Here is a 16993-nt window from a genome sequence, read left to right on the forward strand (position 1 = left end):
GAGCCGAGGGGAGCGAGCCTGCGAGCCTGCCCGCCGCCCGCCGCCGCCGCCGCCGCCCGCCCGCCTGCCGCCCGCCTCCTCCAGCCTCGGCCGCCGCCGCGGTAGCGGCGCCTGCAGCCCCCAGAAGTGAACAGCAGGCGACCCGGAAGGTTTGAGCTCGGGCTTCCCCGCCGGAGCGGAGCCGAGCCGAGCCGAGCGGAGCCAGCCCGAGCCCAGCCCTCCTCGGCCGGCCGGCCGCGGCGGAGGCGGGAGGCAGGGCGGGCGGCGGGCAGCGGGGCGGCCGCGGCGGAGGCGCGGGCGGCCACGGCGGAGGCGGCGCGGGCTCTCGCTGCAGCCCCGGAGCTGCCCGCGAGCGAGCGGAGCCAGGTCTGTGAGGGGCCGGGGCGGCGGGCGGGGACGGACGGACTAACGACGGCCCGAGGCCGGGCCCGGGCCGGCCCGAGGGCGGGCGCCTGGAGCAAAAGTTGCGCGGAGTTGCGGGGCCCGGGGCGGGGGCGTGGGGAGGGGGGCCCCCCCGCTGTCAGCCGGGCCGGGCCCGGGGCAGGCCCGGGGCTGCGGGAGCTCCGGCCCTGGCCCGCGCTCGCGCCTGCAGCGCCCGGGGCTCGCGCCGCTCGCGCGCGGCCACCACCCCCGGTAGCCCCGGCGGCAGCGGCTGCAGCGGCGGCGACGGCGGCCCCGGCGCCAGCCCCGGCCCCGGCCCCGGCCGGCGGCTGCAGCTCGCGGCTCGCAGGCTCGCGGGGGGAGGAAGTGTCTCCGGCTCTTTTTTTTTTTTTTTAAAGCCGGGCTATTCAAACCTGCTCGCAATTCTCCGGTAAACAATGATTCATGGGGCTTAATGCAAATAAACTGATTGCAAATGGAGCGGGGCTCGCGCGCCGCGGCCGCCGCGCCGGCTGGGTGGCCAGCGCCGGATTTCTCCCTTTTTTTGCAGATCTGCAGAATATGGCGTCCCTGTCCTGTTTTAAAAATAAGCCAGGCTGCCATTTTTGTTTTTCTTTTGTCTGAAAATTTTAATAAAACTGTCTGAGAATGTGGGAGAGGCGGCTGGAGGCGAAGGGGGCCCCCCAAAGCCACGGCTTTTTTTTGCTTTTCTTTGGCACTTTTGGGCCGAGTGTGCAGGAGCCTCGCGGGGCTTGAGACACAATGTAATCGCTCTTGAAAGAGAAAAAAGGAAACAGCCCCGCGATCGGGGCCCGGCTGCCCGCCGCGGGGGTAAAGTTAACTCGGACCCAAAGTTTGGGGCTCGGGGCTTTTTTTTTGCTTTTTTTTGGGGGGGGGACTTTTCATTTTTTTCTCCCCGGAGGGGGTAGGTGGGACAAAAAGCTAGAATGGAAGGAGACCCGAGTGGGTGGATTTGGCTTCTTAGCGGGTTATTTAGTGGGGAAGTGGATGCGCATGGAAGGGGCTGCTTTTCCGGAGGGGATGCCGGGGGCGCTGGCGTTTGGGGGAGCTGGGAGGCGCCGTTTAGGAGGAAATACCCCCTCCCCAATGTCATTCCTAGAGTGGGGATGTGGGAGGGGGTAGTGGAGGAGCTCGGGGAAGGGTTTCGGGATGGAGTGGCTGCCCCTGGCTCAGTCTCCTGGGCACCTGGTGGTACCGGCCCTGCTCTCTTGGCACCCACTCTCCTGGAGTCTGCACGTATGGGCTGTGAACGGCATGGAGCCGCCGAGGGTAGAGACGTGTCTACTTCCTATGGGGCTCCAGCATCCCTTCCAGTGGCCCTGGTGGGGATCCTGGCCCAGCGCTAACGGGGCTGCCCGGAATTCCTTTTCCCTCGCCGTGCCTCAGTTTCTTCTTCCCTACAATGAGGGGGTTGGACTAGACGTAGGTCTCCCAAGGTTCCTGCGAGCTCTGACGTCCTCCTAATCTGTGACTAAGTGTTTTTGGACCCCAGGAGCACTTTGGGAGGTTGTTAGAAGCAACTTGGGGCAGCCGCAGGGATGGTTGCTCAGTGGGCTGCAGATGCACACCTTCTTTTGGGGGGAGGTGAAAAAAAAATCCCATTTTCCCCAGGCGCCAATATGATTTACAGGGTTCAGGTAGTAGACCTAGTGCAGTTTGGTTGCAGGCCATTTTCAAGGGAGGCAAGGGGGTTTGCAGCAAATCTATTTGAGCTGAGAAGTTAGGGTAGCCTTTCAATTCCTTTAACACCTTCTGTAACCCTTTTACTAAACCACTCTGTCTCTACTCCCAAGCCCGCAGGCCCTTGGGCCCACTTCTGCAGCCTTCCTTAACCTCCATTGCTATCGCAGCTCTATGGCCCTGGGCAAGCTCCTTAACCTGTCTCAGCCTCAGTTTCCTCTTGTGTAAGGACAATGAGGGGGTGGACTTGATGCCCTCTCCTATCTCTTCTAACTCTATAATCAATCAGAGGAAATATCCTTGTCCCCGTCTCCCATTACCCTTGGTGTTCACTGCTGAAGAGGATTGCATCTCCTGGCGTTCCTGATCCTTTCCTAGAGTGCCTTGTCTGTTGAGGAGGTAGTGTTCCAAGGAATGCTAGCAGAGGGTCACTTCTGACCCTGGCCGGGATCTGTTGGACAGGCTCTGGACTGGCACAGTCTAGGGCTATGTGTAGGAGTGATGAGTGGGCGTTTTGCTTGGCTTGGGGCCCCTCTTGATCACATCTTCATGGAGGTGGTGGGGTAGATTCTGCAGTAGTGGAGATATTAGTGATAATGGGTAGCATATAATAGGAGAGCATTTGTTTCCTACCCCCACCCCCAGGAGCCAGGGGTTGGTTCTTGACTATGGCAGAAGGAAGCACAGTGGGCCCAGGAGGCCAAGGTTAGGTGGACTATGAATTGTCTAGGAGGTTACAGTTAAAAATCTAGGAAGGAAAGAAAGGAAATAAGCATTTACTAAGCACCTGTGTGTGCTAAGATCTTTACAGTTATCTCATTTGACCTTCACAGTAAGGCTTTTAGATAGGTGCTATTATCATCCTCATTTTTGCGGACAGAGGTTAAGTGACTTGCCCAGAGACTCACAGCTAAGTAAGTGTCTGAGGTTGGATTAAACTCGGGTCTTCCTGACTCCAGGCCCAGTTTCACTATCGCCTGCCTCTAGGGCTGTGAGGGACCTCAGAAATCACTTTATCTAAGGTCCCTGATTTTGCTGATGAGGAATCCAAAGCACAGGGAGGGTGAGGGATTTGCATAAGGTCAGTCACACCGGTGATGTCAGAGGCAGGATCTGAACCATATTTGTCTCACCCCAGTCAGACTACCTGGCCTGGTACAGACCTTAGTCTCCCTCCCTTGTCTTTCTTCACTTCACAATGAAAAAGCGGGGTTGGGGGAAACTAAGGGTCTACCTGCTACGTCTTTCACTGTTTCATGAGTTGTCATGGGAAAGGGGGATTAGTCATGTTCTGCTTGACCTCAGAGGGAAGAATTAGAAGCAAGCAATGGGTGGCTTCCTTTAAGGACACATTTCTTAGTAATTAGAGCTGTCCAAAAAGTGGAATGCTCTTCTTTGAGAGGGAGTAGGTTCTCCCTCACTAGAAGTGCTTAAAGGGAGGCCTTATGTCTGCTTGCTGGCTACGGTAATACTACTGATGTTTCTATAGCGTTTGAACATACACAAAACACTTTATATACATTATCTTATTTGAGCCTCACAACAACCCCGACATAGTTGAAGAAATTGGGAATCAGAGATATCATAGGATTGTAGATCTAGGGTTCCAACAGATGTGGCTAATTCACAAGTAGGCAGTCTTGGCCAGAGTCCAGGTAAGGCAAGGAGGCAGAGAGCTTTGGGCTATCTAGTCTAACCCCCTCTTTTACAGGCAAGGGAACTGAGGCCATGGGGAGGGGAGGTATTCTGTGACCTGTTTGTGGTCCCAGAACAGAATTTGAACCTAGCTCTTCCTAACGCCAAGTCCAAAACTGTGTCTGCTACACCAGAAGGCTTATTGGTCAGGAATGGTTGGATTTGATGGCTTCTGAGCTCCTGTCCAGCTCTGAGATTTTGTGATTTCCTGTTTGTTGTCCAGGGGTAGGACCTTGTTTCATCTTTTCTCTTGTACTTCCAAGGCATGCATTTGGTTTCAAGAGCATGCCAAGTTAAACTTGGGGCCTGTTGTGTTGAATAGAGAAGTTTTAGGTCTTGTGGATATCTGGGTCTCTCCTAGAACGTTGGCCTTGGCCACTCCCTTTAGAGAGGGCCGGTCTTAGCCTTAACCCTGAGAGGTCAGCAGTAAGCCCTAGGATTGGGGGAGAAACAAAGGAGCAGCTCCCCAAATTGTGCAGATCTAGGTTGGGATACATCATTCTAACAATCCCTGACTGCTGTCCAGTGCTCATGCCATCCTCCTGGGGCTTCACAGAGACGGTGTGAGACTGCTAGTGCAGGCTCCATCATGCCCATTTCTACAGCTGAGAAAACAGACTCTGAGATGGAAAGTGGCTTTCCCAGAGTCACATATTGGCATAGACAGACTTGAACTCAGGTCTTACACAGTTAGTGGAAGAACCAGGATATGGGAATAAGTGAGACTGGAATGAGGGTCTGTGCTGTGTTCTTCTCAGGCAGAGTAAGACCCTGTGCTCAGTCGATGTTCGGAGGTTCAGGTCTGAATGGGAGGGTGGCCGGGGATGGACAGTGCTGAGGTACCTCTCTCCAGCCCCATAGACCATGGGAAGTCTTCCTCTCTTCTTTCCCCAGGTACCTGGGGCTCCCTGAGAGACTGCTTGCTTAGTTATCTCGGGTTGGCTTCAGGCCATGCTTTCAGGGACCATGGCTCCCAAGGGCCATCACTGGTATAGGGTAGTGCCCCTGACAGTACCATCTGCCAAGAGACTACCTGGGCTAATGAAGACCAGTGAGCGTCTAATCAGAAACGCATGATCTCGAAGCCACCTGAGTTGGCATGGCTACTTTTCTGCAGGCTTGTCTTCTTAGTAGGAAGGGGAGAGTTGATGGCCTGGGAATGAAGAGTAGGCCCTTGATGACCCCTCCCCTCAATAGTGGATACTCCACAAATCCTGGGAGTCTTGGCCTGAGTCCAAGTGAGGCAAAGAGGACAGGCAGAAAGCTTGTGTCCATCAGTCCACTATGGAGGTAGCAGCAGAGTGGAAACCCAGAAGCTAACAATTCTGGGCCTGGCCTTTGCCCTACCTGTTTTGGTGCCATTCCCCAGCAAAGTCATTTCCTTTCCCATTTTCTGCTGTCAAGCGAAGATTCAGCAAACATTTTCTTGCCCTGTATGCTAGGCCTCTGGGTCGGGGTGGGGACAGATTCTTCAGGACTTAAAGGATCTAGGATTTCCCAGTGTGGGTATCCCTTCCCTTACACAGATTGCAACCCCTGTAGATAGGACTGAATTCAAGAACTTCAAAAGGCAGGAAAATTCATCCCGCTGTGGTCAACCTTTGGATGAATTTCTCTGGTCAGGGAGTGGGTGGCTCCCAAAGCACAGTCCCAAAATCTTCTGCTAGGGTCCATAGTTGAAGCCTTTCTAGCTTCCAGGGATACAGAGGGAAAAGAAACAAGGTTCCTGCGTGTCCTCAGGGAGCTCACGGCCCAGTTGGAGAGACAAGACTAACCCATTTAAGTAACAAAATAAGGCAGTAAATAAGTGCCAAATGAAGCGGTCTGGGACGGTTCCATGGGAGAAGTGGAATGTGAGCTAGTCTGGAAGGACAGACAGGTGGTAGAGAATAGGAGAGACCAGGGCTCACATTTCTGTAATGGACTTAGAGCTTTATCTGGTACTTTCCTCACCATACCCTTGTGAGGCGAGCAGGGCTATAACGTGCCCATTTTGCACGTAACTGAGAATGGGAGCAGTTAAGTGACTTGCCCACAGCTAGTCAAGGTTCAGCTCTTTCCATCACTTAGTTCCCGAAGCTCTGTTTACTCCCATGCCTGTCCCTCCTCTAAGTCTTTCTGAGGACCATCCTTTGGGATCCAGCCAGCTGGATTGGGAGCCACAGAGGCCCAGCAGGGTGCTGTGCAAGGATAAATGATCATTTACCAGGCCCCTTTACCCCAGTCTCTTGACTACTCATAGGAGGTAGCTTGCCTACAGTTCAGAAGGATTTGGCAGTGGAGAACCGCCAAATCTTTGAGATTGGGACTGGGTGGCCCCAGCAGAATGTGCCTTGAGGGAGGTCATTTTTCAGAACCGAAAGTGATCCCTTGAAGGCCCTCACTTCCTCTGTCTTCCTTCCCCACTGCTTCTATGGTGGTAACCTAGTGCTGATGAGGATCTGTGGTAGAGTTTGAATCTCCAGCAGCCTAAAGTCCCCAGCCCTGTTTCTGCCTCCCAGGCCCCTTAATCCTCCTCCTATTCAGACTGAGAGACCCTGGCCCCTCCCTCTTTCCCCAAGTCAGGCACATCCCTGGTCCTTGGGTCTGGTGAGGCAGCTTTGCTCCCCCTGCTGCTCCCCCTGTTCCCTCTGCCTGGAATTCCCTGCAAAGGGCAGTGTGTGAATGGAGAGGACCTGGGTTCCCATCCTGTCTCTGTCACCTACTACTGCCTGTGTGACCTCCAGGCTGGTTGGGCTGAATGGCCTGAGAGGCTCTAAACCAGGGAACCTGTGCTCCTCCTGGGATCCCTCTCAGCTGTGGGGAATAAAGGAACCCAGGTGACTAGATCCTACTGGTCCTAGAAGGCCTGTGGAAGTTCTTAGATGTGTCCCTGCTGTCACCTCTCCATAGTCTGGCATTTGTGGCCCTGCCTCCAGTGCTTTGCTTGGCCCTTATTTTGGTCCAGACCTGTAACTGCACCTAGGTCTGGAACTCCTGGTGTGGAAGCTTGCTGCACTGATGCAGATAGGGCAACTGATCTGAAATAGACAGTCCAAGACAGCTGCCTGGGGCCATGAGACTTGAAGAGATTAACCCAGGGTCATGCAGCTAGGAAACCCCAGATTGTCTAGACTCAGGCTTAGCCCTTTACCCTCCGCCCTCTGCTGCCTTGATGAGGTGCCCGACCTCTGGTCAGATTGGATAATGGGCAGATTAGACCCAAGTCTCTAAGGTTGGAGCATCAGAGGAGGAGGGGGCCTCAGTTCAGAACTGTTGTTTTTACAGATGAAGAAATTGGGTCCCTGAAAGGTTCTATGATTTGCATAAGCTCACATCACTACCTGGTGGTAAAGACGGTCTAGGACACAGGCTGTCCTCTCATTCCCTCAGGAGTGCACAAGTTTTATGTCTTTTCACAGGTGGTACAGTGGGTAGACCTCTGGGCCTAGAGTCAGGAATTCCTGAATTCAAATCTGGTCTCAGACACTTACTAGCTGTGTGACCTTGGGCAAGTCACTTCACCCTGTTTGCCTCAGTTTCCTCATCTGTAAAATGAGCTGGAGAGGGAAATGGCACACAGCTGCAGTAACTCTGCCAAGAAAACCCCAAATGGGATCAAAGAGAGTTGAACACAACTGAACCATAACCTTGATGTCTTCATTTACGCTGACCCTTCCCTCTAGTTTTGGGCTGTTAAAATTCTAATCTATCTCCAAGACCCAGTTCAGATGCCATCTACTTAATTATGACCATAGACTAGAAAGGGCTTGGAAGGTCAGCCAGACCAACCTCCTTTTTTTTACATTTGAGGAAACTGAGACCTATGGAGTCTAAGTGACTTGTCTAAGTTCACACAGAGCCAAGAATCCAGCTCCCAGTTAATTGCACCTCCTGCGTCTCCCTTCTGACCCTCATCACATTTGGTCTTAGTGTTATTGGCATGTGCATGGGTTGCCACAGAGGCCTGGGCAGGAGGAGCCCACTCAGCAGCATCTCAGACATTCAGTTTTTGCTGCCTATCCTGCTGTCAGCTCAGATGCATAGAACGACTTTGCTTCCATCAGACCCAGCTCTGCCCCTCTGCCATCCCTCTCATTCCTAGGTCTGCTCTGTGGAGCCACGAAGAACAGGCTCCTCCTCCTCCCCTTGTCCTGGATTTTCTCCAGGCTCAGAAGTCCCGGTTCATTCAACCATCCTTCACGTGGGATGATCTCCAGTCCATTCATCAGCCTAGCTGCCCTCCTCTGGACACTTTGTACCTTATCAGTGTCTGTCCTAAAATGTGGGCCTCAGAACTCCAAATGTGGTGTGCTGGTGGGGCAGTGGATGGAGTGCCCATCCTGGAGTCAGGAGGACCTGAGTCCAAAACTGACCTCAGATGATAGCTCTATGACCCTGAGCAAGTCACTTAGCCTATGCTTGCCTCAGTTTCCTCAGCTGTAAAATGGTGATCATAATAGCACCCACCTCCTGGGGTTGTTGTGGGGATCAAACGAGATATTTGTAAAAAGCACTTAGCACAGTGCCTGGCACACAGCAAGTGCTTAATAAATGCTTGTTCTTTTCTCTTCCCTTTCCCCAAGTGGGACTGTCAGTTCCATCATTAGAGAGGCTCTGTTTCCATTAGCTCAGCCCACTATCTCATTAGCTTTTTGTCTGCTTTGTCATCCTATTTGCCTGTATTAAACATTCAGTCCACTAAAACCCCCATGTATTTATTCTTCACACATGGGGTTGTTTTTTAAAATAAGTTTTATTGTGGCGTTTTGCTTTTTTACATCACAGTAATTTCCAGATATGCCCCACCCCTTTGATGGAACCCTCCTGTGTAACAAAAAAAAAACAAAACAATTCAGCAAAACCAGCTAGCGTATTTCCTGTATGTGATGGGGTATGTGTCACTCTGCACCCTGAGCCCCCCACTTCTCTACTGAAAGGAACTCAGTTCATTTCCTCATCTGTTCCTGGGGACCAGGGTTGTTCTCTGCAGTTACTCAGGGTTCAGCTGCCTTTTAGTATTCTTTTAATTTACACAGTTGGGGTCATTTTGGATATTGTTCCGGGTCGGCTTGCTTCACTCTGCCACGCTTTATCCAGCCCTTCCCGTGTTGCTCAGCACTCCACATAGTTGCCGTTTCTTACGGTGCAGTGATTTTCCATTGTAGTCCTCTGTGGACAGCCTGGCTTAGTGGACAGAAGACTAGTCCTGGAGTCAGGAATAACTGGGTTCAAGTCTGGCTGTTCACATAACTGCATGGGCAGGTCTCCCAGTGTCTCAGGGCTGCAGGCAAGTCTTAAAACCTGAAGTTGCAAACTCTGTGCTGATCAGAGACGATGATGCCACAAGTCCAGATTCTGTCTTCCCCAAATTCATCAACCCCAGGTTGTTTAGCTCCTCCCCAGTTGTTGTACCCAAATGATTATAGATTTAGACCTGGAAGGAGTTGTAATGGTCACCTAGTCCAACCCCCTCTTTTTATAGATAAAGAAACTGAGGCCTAGATACATGAAATGACTTGTCTGAAGTCTCAAAACTATTAAGTGGCAGGGATGGGATTCGAACCCAGACCCTCTGCCTCCACATCCAGGGCTCCTTTGCTGACCACCTACTTTGTTTCCAGGGTTTTTTTGTTTGTTTTTTGTTTTTGTTTTTTTTTGTCACAAAGAGTTCACTCACAGTAATACTTTGAACTGCCATATGGCACTGTAGGAAACCAAAGTAAAAGAAGAATTGAGTTGGGTTACTTCCCCCCAGGCCTGTGGTATCTTTTTTCTCCATCTTCCCCAAGCAGGGGCCCTCGGCCTTCCTTGTTTTTCTTGCCTCTGCACATTTTAAAAAAAGATATCATTTTTACATCCCTGTAATTTCTAAATATATCCCTTTCTTCCCTTCTCCCCCACCAAGAGCCAAAAAATAAACAAAGAGGGGAAAAGGGGGGGTGGGAACGGTTCAGCCAAACTAACAACTAAGCGTATCAGGGGAGTCTAGAGAAATGTGATGTTCCACACCCGTCCATCATGCCTCACCTCTTCCGAGAAGGGAGGGAGATACCTTTCATCCTCTTTTCTCCTGGGCTAAGCTAGGTCACCACAATTATGTAGCATTTGGTTCCCTTATGTTTCTTTTTGTCCTTTTCATTTTACATTGTGTATATCATTGTGTATACCATTTTCTTGGTTCTCCTTATTCCACCTGCATCAGTTAGTATAACTTTTCCCATGCTTCTCTGAATTCTTCGTACTTATTGTTTCTTGTGACACAATAGCATTCTTCTGTTACCTTCATGTATCATAGCTTGTCTGTGGGCATCTGCTTTCGTTCCAGTTCTTCACTACTTACAGGAAGTGGCCTTAGGAGTATTTTGATGTAGTGATGACCTTTCTTTCTATCTTTGGCTTTCAGGCCTCCTCCACCTTTTCTGGTGTCTGTAATGTTTCTCACCTGTCTGCGCCCCTCAGGCCTTTAGCCTTCCTCATGCCATTCTTGGGGGTCCATGCCTCTTCCTTGTGTCAGTTCTGTGCCCTTGATTCCATTTTCAGGACTCATCCTTCTGAAATAAGAGCTAGCCCAGGTGTTCCCTGCAGGACCAACCATTTGGGCATCTTCAGACGTCTCTTCCATTCTCTCATTGGATTCTGTGTGCTAGAATTTTGTTCTAGGAAGCCTGCTGCCCCTGGAGTTGATCTTTCTTTGAAAATCTCAGCCTATTTCTTTCCTCTGACCTCTTTATATTTGATCTTCCTAAAGTCTAGGGCAGGGGTGGGGAACCTGCAGCCTTGAGGCCACATGGGGCCCTCTAGGTCCTTGAGTGAGGCCCTTTGACTGAATACAAACTTCACAGAACAAATACCCCTTCCTAAAAGGCTGCAGGTTCCCCACCCCTGGTCTAGGGCATATATCAGCCTCCTGTTGGATGTTGTTCTTCCTTCCTTCTCCCCCACAGTACAATGGAAGCTCCTTGAGAACAGGACCTGTTTCATTTTCCCTTGTATCTTCCATCCCTAGTACAGTGCCCGACATATGTTAGGCACCTTATAAATACCTGTTGAATTGAGTTTAGTTGAAATTAAAACGGTAGGGCCATGCCTTCCTAAGTTTCTTGCCTATCTGTGTTTGTCAGTCGTTTATTGGACTGTAAGCTCTGTGCCATTTTGCATCCCTTAGTGCCAGGCACAGGTTAATAAGCCCGTGACAGATGTGTGTTGGTAGAATGATGGAGGCCTTCCACCTGAGGAATTCAGAAAGGATGAGTGATGCTCGGCTCTGCCTGACGCAGCTTGAGGTGGGAGTTGATTGGAGCTTGAGATCCCAGGCAGTTTGTGCCCCTAGAGTGGGGGGAGAATGTGAATTGCAGCACTATAACCCCTAACCCTGGACCCATCAAATGGCATAGACCTCGGTTTGAGCCAGCATAATAGTCACATGTGCACAGAATGCAGAACATTAAATACAAAAGACTAATAAATAGCAGGATAGTAACTGGCCCCAGGACTCCATGAAGAACATGTGAATAAGGATAATAATTCCACCCAGATCAATCCCTTTGTCCTTACCTAATACTAAATACAAAAGAATTCTAGTAGGATAACAACTCAGTCCAGGACTGAGTTTCCTAAGACATCGTAATAGTGATGAAAGCATTTCCGTAGCACTTTCGGATTTGGAAAGCGCTTTGGATCCTCACAACAGCCCTGGGATGTAGGTGCTGTCATTATCCCCATTTTACAGAGGACAAACTGAGGTTGAGAGGGGTTAAGTGACCTGCTTGGGGGTTCCACAGCCACGTGAGTGTGTGAGGCAGGATTTGAAATCAGGGCCTCCTGATTTCAAATCCAGGGCTCTCTCTAGTGTATTTCCTAGATAGCTTCAAAGATTACAAGAATTATAATAATGCTGGCGTTCATGGGACACCTTATGGCCTGTGAAATGCTTCCCATGCATTATCTCCTCACCTAATCCTTACATCAGCCCTGTGGGTTACACACTGTAGTACTGCTGCCCCTGTTTTATAGATGGAGAATGTGAGATGCACAGAGGTCAGAGGTTGTGCTCTGTGAGAACAGAGCCTGTGGCCAGGACTCCCAGGCTGCATTTGAACTCAGTTCATCTACCCATTTGAACATCAGTCCTGACACTGAGTCTGACGGTCCTTCTAATGATCCTCCTATCAGTCAGTCCTTCCATCAGTTGGCATGGATAAGCACCCACTTATGTGCGGGTTGTGCTAAGACTGAGCAGTCAACAACAAAACCCAGTCCCTCCCTTCGAGAAGCCACAAACAAGACATCGATGGGACAAAATTGAGGGTAGTCTCCAAACCCTGTTTCCTTATCCTTAAAATGGTTTTTTGCCCAAATGCTGGCCCTTCATGCCCCACAGCCCAGGTCATGTTGGTAAAACCCTTTGAGAATGCTAAAAGCTGTGTACAGATGGGAGGTGGAATTATGTGGTCATAATAATAATGTCGGTTTTGTATAATAAACATCCCACCACTTCCCACCTGTGTGGCAGTGATTGAAGGCATCACTTTGTCTCCTCCCCCTAGTGTCGTCCCCCGCTCCCCACATCCCCTGTCCTCCCTCAGTCTGCTTCTCGCAGGGCTGCTGTGTCCCCATGGCTCAGAGGGCCTAGGTCAGGGTTATCGGGCTGTGGCAGGACTGTTGGAAGGGGCTGTCCCTGGGTCTGGAGCTTCCCTAGGTAGGACCTGACTGCACGGGCAGGAAGGCATGGGGGAGCCCCGCATCTGCCGTTGAGATGTGCCCTCTTCTGCTGAGGAGCTTCAGAAAATGCTGGGACTAGCCTGGAGCAGGGGCAGGGAAGGGGACGCTTCCCAACTACATGGGTGGTCCTCAGCCCCCAGCCTGTGCCCGGATCCCAGACAGCATCTCAAGTGTGCTTGCTATTGGCCCTGCTATACTGCCATCTCTCAGGGAGGCCCTTTGATGTAATTGTAGTAATTATTATTAATTAATTCTAATTATTAATTATAACTGAAAATTAGTACTTGAAGGTGTGCAGAGAATATTACATGTACCACCTTGTGAGGTCGGCGCTATTATAATTTCCATTTTATAGATGAGGAGACTGAGGCCCAGAGCCCCAGGTACACAAGTGGGCTTCCATTACTTCTCTTCTGGCTCCCAGGTCAGTGCCTTGTCCACACAGCCCACGCTGCCTTTGTAGGCCCTGAGCATTCCCTGTCTAGGACAGGTTTGTGCAGTGAACATTTCGAAGCACCAGCCCATGGACAGCTGGTCTGTATGGCCCTCCAGCTGCCCTCCTGAACACAATGCAGAAGGGACCTCGGCAGATCTTGCCCCCAGAGAGCTTCTGGCCTGCTGAGGGAGATCAGGCCCAGACAGAAGAAACCAAGGCCAGATTTGTTCAGGCAGCTGATGCCCCAGGAGGTCACTGGCTGTGAACCCCCAGGGCACCTCCTTGGGGTCCTCACAGAAGCTGGACAGCCCTTGATCCCCAGTCTCTTTCCCCACAGCAGCTGCTCTGAACCTCTCCCCAGAGATGACTTCTGAGAAGATGGTAGCCCTCTCCCCTTCTCCATTTTCCCATTTCTCCTCCTCCACTCAGGTCAGAAAAAGGTTTAGCCCATCCTGACCCTTGGACTCCTGATCTCGTTCCCTCTTCACTTTTTCAAAGACCTCTCTGTAATAAGTCTTCAGCTTCTCCCTGGCCATTGGCTCCTTCCTGTCTGTCCACAGATACAGCATTTACTCTTCAGCCTTTAGGGATCTGGGCACTGAGGATCCTACATCAGATCCCTCACCCTCACAAGCAGCCTTCTCGACTCTTCCAGCCCATCCAGTCTCTCCTCCTTTCACAGACAAGATTCTTTAGAAGGCTGCCTCCAGCCGCTGCCCTTCCTTCCTCTCTCCCTCCAGTCCCTTTCAAAGGGAGCCAGTGACCCCATCCCTCTCCTTCTCTGGGACCAGCAGTGGCCCACACCCTTTCCTCACCCCTTTCCTCCTCGTTGACATCTTCATCACTTTCAGCCCTGGTGACCGCCTCATCTCACTGCACGCTCTTCTCCCCTGGCTTCAGAGATCCCATGCTCTCCTGATGGTCTTCCTTCCCTAAAGGCCTCCCTGCTCGCTGGCTCCTCATTCTGTCCTCAGTGCAGCTCTTCTCCAAGGGGTCGTGATTTCATTCACTACTGCAGTTTTCATTATCGCCTCTATGTGCAGGAATGCCAAACTGTGTGTCCAGTCTTGACCTGAGATCCGCAGCCCCATCCTCCACTTCCTACTGGCCATCTCCCCCTGGATGAACTCAGCAGCCCCAAACTGAGCTAATTATCTCTCCCCAAATCCAGCCATTTATTTCTACCTGTGGCATCGCCTAGTCTCCCATGTTCACAGTGGGGGAAAGGTTGTTTTCAGTGTGGGGGTGGTGGAGTGGGTAGATGTTAGGGAGCCTTCCCAGGAGAGGTCAAATCTGAGCTGGGCCTCGAGCAATGGGAAAGAACTCAATAGGCAGAGGGGAGGACCAAGGCGGGAGGGTACTCCTGGCAAAGGGAACAGCGTGAGCAAAGACACGGAGGTGGGGGCAGTACAGGATGTGTCCAGGGGATGGTGAGTCACCCAGCCTAGCTGGGGTGTAGAGGAAATGGAGGGGAGCCGCTTGAGATCAGACTGGAAAGGTAGGGTTTCACCAGACTGTGGAGGGCCTTGAATGCCAAGCTAAGGGGTTTGTACTTTATTCTGTAGGTCATAGGGAGCCAGTTTGAACAGAGGAGTGACATGGTCAGATCTGTGCAAAAGGGTCTGTCACACACACGGTATGTCTGTGTTTGTATGCATGCCTCTTAGTGTGTGTCTGTGTGTTTGTGTCCTTGTATCTTTTTTTGCATGTGTGCCTGCTCATACGTGTGCATGTTTGTGTCCGTGTGCACCCCTGTGTATACTTGCCTGGTGTTTGTGTGTATGCTTTTGGAATATCCATGTGCCCATTTCACAGGCAGTCAGCTGGCGCCTTGCTAGTTGGTGCCGGGCACTCAGCTGGAGCCCATAAACCCGGCCCTGGGCAGTCCTAGCACAGTGGCTTGGGTTTTCCTCTAACCGTCAGCCAGGGGATTCTGAAAGCATTCCCCCTGGGCCTGGGGGCCGCTGGCATTCAGCCAGGCAGGGCTCCTCCATGCCCCTGGCAGAGAAGGGCAGGGGCGAGGGCCTGGGGCCTGCCACCATCATGGCCCTCCCTCTGGCTGCTCACTCCCCCCAGGCCTCCCTGGCCCCCTCTGAACTGTCTTCCCTTTCTTGTCGGCCTTTGATTGGGCTCGGGAAGCGACCGGAGCTACAGATGTGAAGCGGCCGAGCCCCTGGTGGCAGGGCAGGCTCTCGGGGCAGGTCCATGGGGTAGTCTGGCGGCAGCCCCAGGCCTCCCTCTGCTCTATTCGGAGCCCTCTCCCTGCCGAGCCTGGAAGGAGTTCAGTGTTGAAGGCAGAAATGCACGCGATGCGCACGCACAGGCGCACACACACACGCACCTCCCAAAGCTCGTTAGCTCTGCTGCAGTAATTAGCCGTGTGCAGCAGTCCGCATGAACGGCCTTCTCAAGCCAGTCTGCTTGTGTCTGCCTCGCCTGCCTTCGCCGCTCTCCCGTTCAGCCCCATCGTGAGCCCCTTCTCTTAGCCGCCTCCCCCCCACCAGTCTAGCTTTATTCTGCCTCCCCTGAGACTGCTCTCCCCTCCTTCCTACCTCCCAGGGCCTCTGCCAAGCTTCCTCCAATCTTCCCACCAAGCTTAGGCTTTATAATTGAAGGACTGTCCAGATGATCGAGGCCTCCCTGCTCATTGTACACAGAAGGAGGCCGAGCGAAGGGTCTGGACCCCCGTTGTAGGATCAGGAGATCGCAGGCCCCCAGACCTGGGCTGCGGCTCAGCAGCCCCCTCTCGGCATTCTTCCTTGTTCTCCTTTTGCACTTCGGGCTCCTGGGGTGGTTCGGGGCCCCCTGCTCTTCAACCACACACCTGAGGGCAGGTGACCGGCCTCCTCCCACTCTCTCTTTCCCCTCGGTGCCCTCATCTGCTGCTGTCCATGCGGATGTGCCGTCTTGTGACAGATGAGCCTTGGTTTCCCCATCTGTCGAGGGGGGAATAATACTACCTGTCATACCAGTCTCAGCAGGCCCATCGCAAGACAATACACACCCCCGGATCTCTGTCTCCAGCCTCGGCTCTGGCTCCCCATCCCCAGCTGCCTGCTGACTCGACGCATTCTCAAACATAATTCATCACCTTCTGCCTTAAACCTGTCTTTCTCTCAGTTCCCTATTTCCACTGATGACACCCTCCCCCCGCCCCCAGACATTCTAGGAGACAGCTTGTCATAATGGTAAGGCACTCGATCTGGAGTCAAGAAGATCTGGATTCAAATCTTGCCTCAGATACCAAGCAGCTGTGTGACCTTGGGCAAGTCACAGCCTTTCTCGCCCCGTGAGGTGGTGTTCTTAGACTTCCCGTCAGCTCTCCCAGTTCTGCATTAGGCACTGATCCCACTTCCTGAACAGGGGCTCTTAATGCTGACATGTGGGGACGACGTATTTAATAGAATTGGTTTCCTTTGTTGTCCTTCTGAGAAGGGATCCCTGGGCTTCACCAGGCTGGGTCCCTGACACAAAAAGGCAAAGAGCCCTGGTCTGCAGCCTTCCGTCTACCCACCAGCTTCTCCCTTAGGGCTCTCCCATCACTTCCTGCCTGGACCCCTTCAGAGTCTGCCCACTGACCCTCCTGCCTCCCTCCCCCAGTCCAGCCTCCACACGGCTGCCAGAGACGTCTTTCTGATGCACGGATCTGAGCACGTCACCCCCTGCTCAGCCGCCCTTCCTGGATCCCGGCTGCCTCATCACTGAAAGCCTTGGCCTTCCTTCACTCCCTTGAGCTTCACCAGACTTAGTCTTCAGAGACCCAGGGGGCAGAGCGCCCGGCTCTCACCCTGCCTCTGACTCTTCCTGACTTTGCTGCTCTGTGGGAGATGCTTGTCACTCCCAGGTTCAGTTTTCTCGTCCATAAAATGGGGATGATGATAACGCCACTGGTCATTGAGAGTTTTGTTACAAAGCTCCAAGGAGATCGTGTCTGTAGGATGCTTTACCTTACCTTACCTTAAAGCCCGAAAGAAAGCTGAGTTATTTTTGCGATTGTCCTTTGAATCTCATGTGCTGGCACTGTCTCCCACCTCCTCTGGAACGCACTCTGTCCTCATCTCTACCTTTCGGAGGCCT

At 52.3% G+C, this 16993-nt stretch overlaps 1 protein-coding gene across 2 annotated transcripts in view; it reads left to right on the forward strand.

The window, feature by feature from the left end:
• The first annotated feature begins 296 nt into the window (after positions 1–296).
• The window catches only part of ZNF362 (zinc finger protein 362), a 40424-nt gene continuing 23727 nt past the window's right edge, over positions 297–16993 (forward strand). Inside the window, exons 1-2 of one of the 2 annotated variants that reach the window (XM_036746577.1) lie at positions 320–366; positions 14482–14552. In XM_036746577.1, coding sequence (XP_036602472.1) covers positions 14515–14552 — 38 coding nt within the window. In that variant the 5' untranslated portion in view covers positions 320–366; positions 14482–14514. Of the gene's footprint in view, positions 367–14481; positions 14553–16993 lie in introns of both variants that reach the window. The other variant, XM_036746578.1, reaches the window with a different exon arrangement.

Source organism: Trichosurus vulpecula, chromosome 2, assembly GCF_011100635.1.
Source record: "Trichosurus vulpecula isolate mTriVul1 chromosome 2, mTriVul1.pri, whole genome shotgun sequence".
Taxonomy (NCBI): domain Eukaryota; kingdom Metazoa; phylum Chordata; class Mammalia; order Diprotodontia; family Phalangeridae; genus Trichosurus; species Trichosurus vulpecula.